This window comes from Ylistrum balloti, unplaced genomic scaffold (assembly GCF_031769215.1).
Source record: "Ylistrum balloti isolate Yb309-2 unplaced genomic scaffold, AGI_CSIRO_Ybal_v1 Utg369908, whole genome shotgun sequence".
Lineage (NCBI taxonomy): Eukaryota > Metazoa > Mollusca > Bivalvia > Pectinida > Pectinidae > Ylistrum > Ylistrum balloti.
The window spans coordinates 354,140-366,005 of NW_026782032.1; the positions used below are offsets into that span (position 1 = coordinate 354,140).

The 11,866-nt window shown below is 38.0% G+C and overlaps 1 protein-coding gene across 1 annotated transcript; it reads right to left on the minus strand.

Annotated features, from left to right (window-relative positions):
* Window positions 1-89: 89 nt before the first annotated feature.
* Window positions 90-11,866, minus strand: LOC132546721 (probable D-lactate dehydrogenase, mitochondrial). Its single transcript, XM_060210439.1, has 12 exons — window positions 11,777-11,866; window positions 11,388-11,512; window positions 9,227-9,368; window positions 8,853-8,994; window positions 8,161-8,320; window positions 7,812-7,917; window positions 7,330-7,423; window positions 5,689-5,817; window positions 5,357-5,484; window positions 3,793-3,883; window positions 1,254-1,368; window positions 90-261 (listed from the first exon to the last, which is right to left on the minus strand). The coding sequence occupies exons 1-12, from the start codon at window positions 11,864-11,866 to the stop codon at window positions 90-92; spliced, it is 1,494 nt and encodes a 497-aa protein (XP_060066422.1).

Sequence of the window (11,866 nt, forward strand, 5' to 3'; positions counted from 1 at the left end):
AATTAAATGATCTTTCCAATTTCATTCAGGCGAGAAAATAGGTTTTCTGTACCAACTCGTATTTTTTCACTGTTATTATCTATCTTTTCTCACTCAAAAATGACTTTTCCAGGGTTCATGATTCCTTTTGGATCAAATGTTCTCTTAAGCTGCCTCATCACCTCCATGCCCGTTTCTCCAATCTCTTGCTGAAGAAGTCCACGTTTACCCATTCCGATACCATGTTCTCCTGTACAGGTTCCATCCAGTTCCATGGCAATTCTGTAAACATAATCACACAGAAATAGAATCCATAGCCATAACTAATCAGGAGCGAGTGCGAGTTCGAACAAGAGGTCCAATTGGTCTGCATAATCTAGTATTCAAATAATGGTTTCCTTGCATGAATTTACATATCGTATTAGTGACCTTCAAATATTGGCACTATCCAATTATTTTAAGATAAAATCTAGAAAGCTTATATTATTCAAGCTACACAATATTAACCCACAACTGCTGAATTCTGTTTTGGAAGGTAGATTTGACCCCTGTGACCTTGAATATGTATCCAGGCCTTTTCTTCATTTTTTGCAAACTTGTCAGTTTCTCATTACAGGTCTTTTAGTTAATAAAAAGAAGTTGTTGAGTGTTTTAAATTTGACTTGACTACTAAGTAATCTGTAATTGAGTCTAGGTCCATTTCTTAAGACAGCCTGTTTTAGGCTTCATCCAAGCATTATTATGATTCTAGACCCTTTGGTTTTTCAGAAGAAGTTGTTTGCGTGTTTCAGCAAATTTGACCCCTATGACATTTAATGGGGTCAATGTTATTTCTTTTCATAAGTGCTCTCAGCCTGCATACCAGGAACCTACCAGTAAAATATGATTTTAAGTCTTTTGGATAAAGTAATTTATGAGTTTTAACCCCATTACTTTGGTCAGGGTTATTTCTTTTCACAAGAAAGTTGTTTAAAGGCAAGGTGGTGCTGGACAGGCGCAGATGATGACAGACGGAAGCCTCACCTTGGCATAAGCTCAATTGACAAGGTCAGGTGAACTAAAACTTTTCTAAACAAAACCAAAACTGCATAACACATATGTATGATAATTTTATTACTGAACAAATGATGGTATTTCTTGCTCTGGCCAAGAGAAACCTTCTATTTCAATTTGTTGCTATGGTATTTATTACTCTGTCCAATAGAAACCCTCCATTTCATTTGTTGCCATGGTATGTATTACACTGTCCAATATAAAACCTTCATTCCACTTACGTTGCTATGGTTTCGGCTAGGCCCTGAACCAGTTCTACTTCCTTCTTATTTTCAGTGTCAAATAGAAATAAGGAATGGATATTGCCATCACCAACATGGCCGACCATGAACGCATCTACAACATAAACATGCCTTCAGCAATAACCTACTCATTCATGTTTTTGGAGACATCTACATGCCATTGGTGGAAACAAATTGAATATCTCCATCTCCAACATGATCAACACTGGCACTGATAAGAAAAAGCTTTTAAGGTCAACGAGATCTCAACATAAGAGGCATGTAACAAGAATACATACTGTAAAATAACTTTTCTTTTCAGGTCTTTTTCAAGAAAGTTAACTGCTGCAAACTTCAGGTGATGAAAGTGCCCATGAATAAGAGGTGACCTCCATAGCTTGTCAATATATTTTTGTCTATTTTTTTCAAATCACTTGAAATTATAAATATTACAAAAAGTTTATACAAATGTGTATATCTTATGAAAGGAAAGTAAGTCGATACAATCTACAATAAGACATCATTGTATTGCCATCCATTGTAACACCAAACTAGCATACTGCCATTTGCCATGATGTTAAGGAACAGCTATGCAAATATCACTTTCCATGCCCCTAATAAAACCGTCCCTCAACATCAGTAAATTAATTATCAACTTCACAGCTGACTGAGTCCACTAACAAGTTTTGTATTCTCTTTATATAAATATATTTGAATGTGCGTTTTATTTGCTTATGCCAAAAACTTTTTGGATTTTTTTTCTGAACACATCACCATCTCAAGTTCCTCTGATTTTAATTCATGATGATTGCAGACTTTTGCAAATTCTGCTATGTTGTAACGCTTATATGCATGTGCGAGATGAAAATGAAAAAGGGAATTCACAAAAAAGCTGAGTGTTAAAATAACCAAAAAGGGACCTGTATCACTCACTCTGATATTTCAGCTTTCGCTTAAAACATCTTTATTCAACAAGATCCAAATGTTGCAGTTGAAACTTACTGGAGTATGCTAGAATATTTGTGGGCTTCGGATTCACCAGGCAAGGTCAAGCAGTTGCTCTGCAGGTACCCTAAAGTAACGCACAGAAGATTCTTCTAATGAGATAGAGGAGGTTGCAGTCCAGAGTACTGGAGATGTCTTTGCTGATGAGTCACTTCACAGGCCTTGTCTTGAGTGGGGAAGAAGATGACCAGGTAACAGAAGCAACAGCACGTGGGTCAACTGATCCAGAATGGTAGATGAAAAGGAATGGATGATATTTGAAGAAAATTTTTGGGCATGTTGGTGACAACAATGCAGGGCAATGAGGATAAGAAGCTGGACACCCTAACAGCCATCACAAACATACAACTTGGGGAAGCAGTTCAGAACTATCTCCTCGCTCTGTGTTGAATACAATGCCTTTGATGGCAAGGTGGCTAACATGCTGAGCAACCCCTTCATTGACTTATCTACCCAGAAGGTCGCAATATCTTGATTCTCTGGATGCATAGAGCACACAAGCGTTCTGAGCCAGATGATTTGCGAGGCTAAAGCTGATAGGAGCAATTTGACAGTAGTTTGGCTTGAGTTACCCAATGCATATGGAGATATCCCTCACAAGCTGCTTGAACTAGCTACACAACATTATCATACCCTAGAACTTGTCACCGCATCACGAAGAAGTACTTTGATGGTATGCAACTCAGGTTCACAGCAACATGGCAGGATTTGGAGAAGGGAATAGTGACAGGTTGCACAGTGTCACCTATCCTATTTGTGATGGGTATGAACATCATCATGAAAGCCGCTGAGAGAGAGACTAGAGGGCCCAGAATGATATCAACCACCTGTTAAGCACAGAGGATACCATCTACACTGGATGATGTCGTGACTTGGGCTCAGATAAAGTTTAAGCTGAAGAAATCACAGAGCATGATCAGCTGACAAAAGAGTTCGAACTTAGCGTCCAGGGGGAGGAGACACCATCTACTCTCAACAACCCAATGGAATGCTTCGGGAGATGGTGTGACGACACCCTGTTCAACAAGAAGAAGGTGGGTGAGATCAAGAAGCAAGTAGAAGAATGGCTGAATAGGATCGATAAATCGGGACTGCCTAAGAAATTCAAAGCTTGGCTGTATCAACATGGTATTCTTCCCAGGTTGTCTTGGACCCATATGCTGTAGGAGTACGTAAAGACAGCAGTTGAATCCCTGGAGAGATGCGCCAGGATAAAGTTTCAATCATGGCTTGGAGTATAATCTAAGTTTCAGTGGTAAATATTAATGTAGAAATATCTACTGTCTTATGCCTTGAAATTGATATGTTTAACAAAAGCTGTGGTATACAATATATAAACATTGATCCTGTGACATTTCTCATAGGAATCAAAAACTGCCAAACTGATACCCCCAAAAAAACCTTATTGGAAGAAAGGTGGTGGTATATCAGGGTTGTACTGTACTTACAACCACCACAATTATTTGATTATGATGGACATTACTTGTTAAAGTATCACAATACTGGAATGAGAGTTTTAGTCTTCAGTACTTACCAATGGCCCCAGCCTGCTGTATGACCTCATTTGACCTCATTATGACCTCTGGTAAGTTGGATATTGGAACACAAACATCTGTAGAGTAGGGCTGAAAAAGTCAAAAATGATAATCACGAAAGATGATAAAACTAACCAACCCCAATAATAAAATCTGTTTATGTTGACAAGTTGTCTAACAAAATAATTTATCAAGGCAAGAGTAAAACTTAGACATAAACAACTCGCAATCAACGTGCAAACTTTTTCTATACATAAAACTTTCTTAACACGCATTTCATCTTTCATTTCACTGCTCTATATTTATCGTATCATTTTACAACAAAATTTGTAATTTTACATTTTATTTTATTTTTCGCTGTGGGTCTTTCTGGAAAAGAAAATGTTATACTACCTTACTATAAAATAAAACATCCAGACCTCCTCTTAAGCCTTATGGCTTTACAGAATATCAGAAAATTTTGTTAATGCACAGTTGGCACAGGGTGGAAGTCTACATTAAATGACATGTCCTGAGCATTTCTTTTATCATCAAAAGGTGCTATTCCCATTTTGTGATTTTTGTACAATCTTCTTCTTGAATAATGATTTTTTTCTTATTCAGAAAGTTGACCTCAGAAGTGTTTATTCTAGTCTACCTATTCTGCTATTATTCACAAGCCACATGTCCCGAGCATTTGTTTAATTAGTGTACTCAGCGGCATGCCGAATGCAATATAAATGTCCTTTCTTTTATTTTGTTGGTATCAACTGCTTTGAGAATTTGGAACTTTGTCTCCAATAGCCTTCAACTTTCTAGATGTATCCATGTTAACACTCAGAAAACCAGTGAGTACTACATAGGACCACACCCTGCTGAGCAAAAAGACCAAAAATATCATGGTTTGTTTTACCTTGTCTTCTCAGCCTCATTTGACTGGCACACAGCATGTCATATCTTGGCTACCATAGTTGCCTTACTACAAGGTCAACAAGACATACATTATGTCATGTCTAGGCTACTATACCTGCCTTTTACCAGGTCTGAAAGCCATACAGTATGTCATTTCCAGGCTGTCATACCTACCTTACTACCTGGTTTGAGAGCCATATAGAATGTCATATCTAGGCTAACATTTCTTACTGCCAGGTCTAAGGGTCATACCGGATGGCATTTTTAGCCTTCCATACTTATCTAAATGCCAGGTCTAAGGGTCACACTGGATGTCATTTTTAGCTTTCCATACTTATCTAACTGCCAGGTCTAAGGGTCATACCAGATGTCATTTTTAGCCTGCCATACTTATCCAACTGCTAGGTCTAAGGGTCATACCGGATGTCATTTTTAGCCTTCCATACTTATCTAACTGCCAGGTCTAGGGTCATACCGGATGTCATTTTTAGCCTGCCATACTTATCTAACTGCCAGGTCTGAGAGTCATACCGGATGGCATTTTTAGCCTGCCATACTTATCTAACTGCCAGGTCTGAGGGTCATACCGGATGTCATTTTTAGCCTTCCATACTTATCTAACTGCCAGGTCTGAGGGTCATACAGGATGACATGTCTAGCTTCCATATCTACCTTTTTGCCAGGCTTGAGGGCCATACAGGCATACAACATGTCATGTCTAGCCTTCCATAGACGGTTTCTCTCCTGGTGATCTGATGCCCACTTAAAGTCAGATCCACCATTCAAGAAAGTAATTTCCTCTGAAAGGAAACAAATGGAAACTGTCATCATTTGTTTTCATAATTTATATGACTCCATTATATTTTCTTACATTCTTGTATCATAATTTCCAGAATCAATAAAATCATTATAAAGCGATACAGATCTGAAGTGTGAAACGTGCTAATTTTCCTCACCAGAAATGACCATCATTGCTTGATAGATATGGTAAATGTCATACTTACTGACAACCTCAGCCTGTTTGTCCAGTGTATCAGGACTTCCTGTGAACTCAAAGAATAAAGATGGTGCCACCTTCATATCCAGCTTGCTGTATCTATTACTTGCATCTACAGATACCTCATCCAGGAATTCTACAACAAAAGAAACAATATACACATAAACCTTTTCTTCCTTTTTTGATTCTTCTAACTAATTACCATATTGGTATAACTTACCTTACCTCACTATACAAATCCCCATATCTGGGCTATAGGAATCCCCATCTGTAGGTTGTTATGTGGATATCACTTACCTATCCTGGCTATAGGAATCCCCATCTGTAGGTTGTTATGTGGATATCACTTACCTATCCTGGCTATAGGAATCCCACACCTGTAGGTTGTTGTGTGGATATAACTTACCTATCCGGGCTATAGGAATCCCCATCTGTAGGTTGTTATGTGGATATAACGTACCTATCCTGGCTATAGGAATCCCCATCTGTAGGTTGTTATGTGGATATAACTTACCTATCCTGGCTATAGGAACCCCCATCTGTAGGTTGTTATGTGGATATAACTTACCTATCCTGGCTATAGGAATCCCCATCTGTAGGTTGTTATGTGGATATAACTTACCTATCCTGGCTATAGGAATCCCCATCTGTAGGTTGTTATGTGGATATAACTTACCTATCCTGGCTATAGGAACCCCCACCTGTAGGTTATTATGTGGATATAACTTACCTATCCTGGCTATAGGAACCCCCACCTGTAGGTTATTATGTGGATATAGCTTACCTATTCGGGCTATAGGAACCCCCACCTGTAGGTTATTATGTGGATATAACTTACCTATCCGGGCTATAGGAACCCCCACCTGTAGGTTGTTATGTGGATATAACTTACCTATCCTGGCTATAGGAACCCCCACCTGTAGGTTGTTATGTGGATATAACGTACCTATCCTGGCTATAGGAACCCCCACCTGTAGGTTGTTATGTGGATATAACTTACCTATCCAGGCTATAGGAACCCCCACCTGTAGGTTATTATGTGGATATAACTTACCTATCCGGGCTATAGGAACCCCCACCCGTAGGTTATTATGTGGATATAACTTACCTATCCTGGCTATAGGAACCCCCATCTGTAGGTTGTTATGTGGATATCACTTACCTATCCTGGCTATAGGAACCCCCATCTGTAGGTTGTTATGTGGACATAACTTACCTATCCCGGCTATAGGAACCCCCACCTGTAGGTTATTATGTGGATATAACTTACCTATCCTGGCTATAGGAACCCCCACCTGTAGGTTGTTGTGTGGATATAACTTACCTATCCGGGGTATAGGAATCCCCATCTGTAGGTTGTTATGTGGATATAGCTTACCTATCCGGGCTATAGGAACCCCCACCTGTAGGTTGTTATGTGGATATAACTTACCTATCCGGGCTATAGGAACCCCCACCTGTAGGTTGTTATGTGGATATAACTTACCTATCCGGGCTATAGGAATCCCCATCTGTAGGTTGTTATGTGGATATAACGTACCTATCCTGGCTATAGGAACCCCCACCTGTAGGTTGTTGTGTGGATATAACTTATTGTCTTGGCTATAGGAATCCCACACCTGTAGGTTGTTGTGTGGATATAACTTACCTATCCGGGCTATAGGAATTCCCATCTGTAGGATTTGAACCGTGGAGTCTACAGCCTCCTGGACATTGTTGAAGGAGCAAACAGCTGATATTGTCTGTATGTATGAAATAAGATATTAACAAACAATCTATGTGTACTTTTCACTATTTATGAAAGGAAATAACAAAATCAATAGTTCAGAACAATAGTTTCTGTCTGAAAAGTCTCATTGCAGGAAGGAGACCATCTAGAATCACATGATGCAAATCATTGTCTTCATACTTTAAACTTATTACCATCAAATATGAACAAAATCAGATAAATTAAGTAAACAAGTAACAGGCACACATATCTCAGAATATATGAAGAAAGGAAAAAAATAGTGGCCATCTTGTATTTTGAAATTCAAACAACATATTGTGTACTGAATGAAGGCCAATAATGCTACAAAGAATTGCAAGTTGCCAGTATCCTCGTTAAGATTTATGTCTTGTATCACTTACAGCCTCTGGTATGCCGTGGAGACGAATGGTTGCCTGGGTGATGATACCAAGTGTGCCTTCAGATCCAACAAATAGATTTGTGAGATTATATCCTGCTGAAGTTTTTCTGTAGAAATGATAAAACATGACACATATTGTTTTCAATGTATTACAGATAAACATAAGAAGTGTGTCGAAGTATGCGTTCCAGAAAAGTCAGGTTTATCTATTACTATATTGTACTATCACTGAGATGTGTTGTAGTTGTAGCTTAATAAGAAGCAGCATTGTTTAACTAACTCACTTATATCTTTTATACATCCCATAATACAGTTCTAACATTTTACTTTACCCAAGAAGCATCACTTACTTTGTGCGCCTTCCTTTACCAGCAGTGTAGATGATACGACCATCAGGCAGAACTACTTCCATGTTAAGGACATTTTCCCTCATGGTTCCGTACCTCACAGCATTGGTACCTGAGGCACTGGTAGCACACATGCCACACAGGGAAGCATCTGCACCAGGGTCTACAAACACAACCAAATTAGACTCAAACATATGTGTCATGTGAGTCATCAGTTTTTTGGACATTACAAAGATAATCAGGAGAGCATCCTCCTACTTAACCTCGTACAATGTCTAAAGAAGAATGAATGGATATAACTCATTGCTATAATTTCAAACGTGATTACCTGGTAGTCAGTAGTCACTATGGCCAGCATACATAAACGGGACAAATAGACATACATACCTAGATGTAGATGAGACATATGGGTTGATATATCTAACCCTTAGAATACATTCAGCTTCAGTTCAGAGCTTGTCTAATGTACTATATTCTACGTGTGTAATACAAATGTATATGTAGCATATGAAATATAAAGACGCTTACAACAAATTCACGGCTATACCATAGAAACTTCTAAGTCTGTTCAGGTAACTAATAACTAAGGATGTAATTAGGTGGCCATTAGTAATGACAGCCTCCCAACACAATCAAGTGTTGTATATCTATACAACTAGATCAGTGGCCAAGTGACAAATAAATAATGAGTGTACCTATAGGAAATGTGAGTCCCGTATCCCTTAGGTAGTTGTTTAGTGTTAATCTGGTCACCCCTGCCTCCACAGTACAGTCAAAATCCTCAGCATTGACAGATACTATTTTCTTCATCTTTGACAGGTTGAGACACAAACCTCCCTGTAACAGAGGTCAAATCAAGGAGGTTACGTGACTTTAATCAAGGTTAAATGAAGGAGGTCATGTGACCTCAAACAATAACAAGATATAGTTGACATTTCGTGTTCAAGTCAAAAAAATTAAAACCAGTGTAAAATACAAAAATTATACATAATATAAAGTTCTGAGATGTCGATGGGATTGACATTAGTACAACATTTTATGTCAAGCTCCCTATTTTAATTTCACTCACCTTCAATGCATTTATGCCGCCTTCCATTCCAGTACCAGTTCCAAAGGGGATGAGTGGCACCTCATTATCATTACACAGCTTGGCCACCCGACTCACATGTACGGTATTCTCAGCAAAGGCCACAATGTCTGGTGGTGAGGTACTGAACCAAGAAACACCGAGCATAAGATCAAAGATTTCAGCAAATGATATTACAAAATGGATTTTCTCTCTGTGGTTACTTTTGATAAGTCTGTCTCAATGCATCAACAGTTCTCAGTACCTGTAGATATTAGATCACACAAAATGTACTGGTATTTGTGAATGACAAGATGCTTTGTCAGAATCCATAGTAAACATCTACAAGATTAATATTTGTAAAAAATTGTATCTTCAGTGATAGAAGATTTCTAGGTGTCTGAGAGTAGACTGGTCATGACCTTGAAGGATTCCAGAGATAGGAGGTAAGGAAAGCTGAGGTTGTCACAAGGACAGGCTAGAAAATGGTCAGCTGGTGCTATTGTCAGCAAAGCAGAGAACACACTAGAGAAGCAGGGCACCATAGGAAGCATGTGTGTTTCAAAATTGTCTGGCTGACTAGATGTCAAAAAAATACTTTTCCTATTTGAACTAGTAAACTCCTCAGGGAGCACCTAAGTGCAGGACAGCTTTGAATTTCACAATTTTGATAACGTCCCCTTACAGGCTTTACAACTCTGAAAGAACAAATTTGAATTCCAACATTTCTATTTGTTGAGAATATTTTTGAAGATTTTGAATGCTTTGTCTCTTTGAAGGCCCCTCCCCTGGTTTCTTGAAAGAGGCCAGACCAATAAATTTCAAAATTTTGAACTGCTTAGCTCAAAGGATGCTCATGGCCCAATGTCAAAAATGTGAAAATGGTAATGAACTTAATATTTGCATGCTAACCAAACTGAGCCCTAAATTCCTCGTAAGTTAAGTGACAAAGAGTTAACACTACATGTACGTACCCAGGGATTAATCTCAACTACCAGAAACTATTAGTATTCCCCAAATGGTAATTTTTCCCTACTGAATATAAATATACTGAAAACATGGGCAAGTTTTCTCAAAAACAGAGCTATTTAGTATATTTTAACTGAACATATTTTCAACTCTTACCATCATGAGAAAGAAATATCGATCTAGCCTTAATATTGTCATATCTTATGAAATCTTCATCATGCATGTAAAATATTTAACTCTTATGAATTCTGAAGTCATGTGGGGTTTCCGCCTGCATTACTGTATTTTGACAGGAAGACAATTATGCACTCAATATCAAAATATTACCATTTTTCTGTTACATTCACCTCCCTTATATGAAGGTAATACCAATTTTGCTACAATGCAACCTGTATCCCACCTTTCCAAAATGTACCTATTATTTAACATTTGAACTAAATACAGTTTCTGGTACAGGAGGAGCAATTTACAATGTTCTTTTCTCACTCTCGCAGGTATAGGACAAGACAGTTCTGCATCTTGATTTGTCATTCATTGCCTTTCCTGGTTATAAAATGTAATTGAAAAACTATCAATAACATTTCAGATAACTGAGTTGTATTTATACACATGTAAGTCAAACTGTATTTCTTTATGATCTCTTCAATTGTCTCGTTCATCCTACTGATAATCACTCAGTACATTTTTAAAAGGTTTAGTTGAATGAGATTATTTTTTCACTGGAGTACTACATCTGGTTTTGGGACCATCTAAAAAGGAATGAAACACAGATGGGAAGGGAGGTAACTCTAGTCCTAAAAGAACTTCGCTCGGGCACATGTAAGCTATCCTCTTATAAGATTATACCATAGATGAAAATGTTGTGTATATATGTACTAATGGGTTGGGGGAAGGGAGGTAACTCGAATTGATTGGTATTAATGTTTGGTTGAAGTTGAAACTCTTCTTATAGAAGGGAGAAAAAAAGTGATGAAGAATAAAATTTTGGAAAGGAGATCACGCATCGTTTGATAATTTTCCTCTCAGCAGCAGTAGCGCTAACAAGAAACATCAGTCTTTTGAAAAAATACTGAACACCAGGCTTTGCACAGATGACAGATGTTTACGCTGACAATATTTGGGAATTCAAAGAAATCTTGATTATCTCATCAAATTTTTAAAAGAATATGATTTGATATGTACATCCAGTACTTACGCATGATAGGACTCATCATGGCCATGTTGTTCCCGTATGGCATCAGTTGTAGACACATTATCATTGCCAACTATATCAATGACAGCTTGGACAAAGCGATCTGGAATCTTTGCCTTTGTTACTGTCTGATCAAATATAGATGAGTGATTCAATATAAAATTTGAAATACAATTATCCAATGGCTGACACCTACAGACGCAGATTCTCTATAGAGATGCACGTGAGTAGCATTTATCGTTTTCTTTTTATACATCAAACTGATTTTTTTAACAAAAATGCTTTACGTATAACTGGACAGCAAAAATAACAGGCTTCATATAACAGTCACAAGCAGACGATAACAAATAACATGTATACTGACAATTATCCATTCATGCGTTCCACTCTACCTGTTTGGTGGTGTTATGATGAACAACCGTTCTATGGTATAATCGAACGGAATGCCGGCATACAGCCTGTACAAGTGTTCTACGATACAT

Coding starts and splice junctions, on each gene's coding strand:
- LOC132546721 (XM_060210439.1), bottom strand. CDS start 11,866: ATGTATCGTAGAACACTTGTACAGGCTGTATGCCGGCATTCCGTTCGA. Junction 9,369..11,387: donor CATGATGAGTCCTATCATGC/GTAAGTACTGGA, acceptor TTCTTGGTTCAG/TACCTCACCACCAGACATTG. Junction 8,995..9,226: donor GCGGCATAAATGCATTGAAG/GTGAGTGAAATT, acceptor CCTCTGTTACAG/GGAGGTTTGTGTCTCAACCT.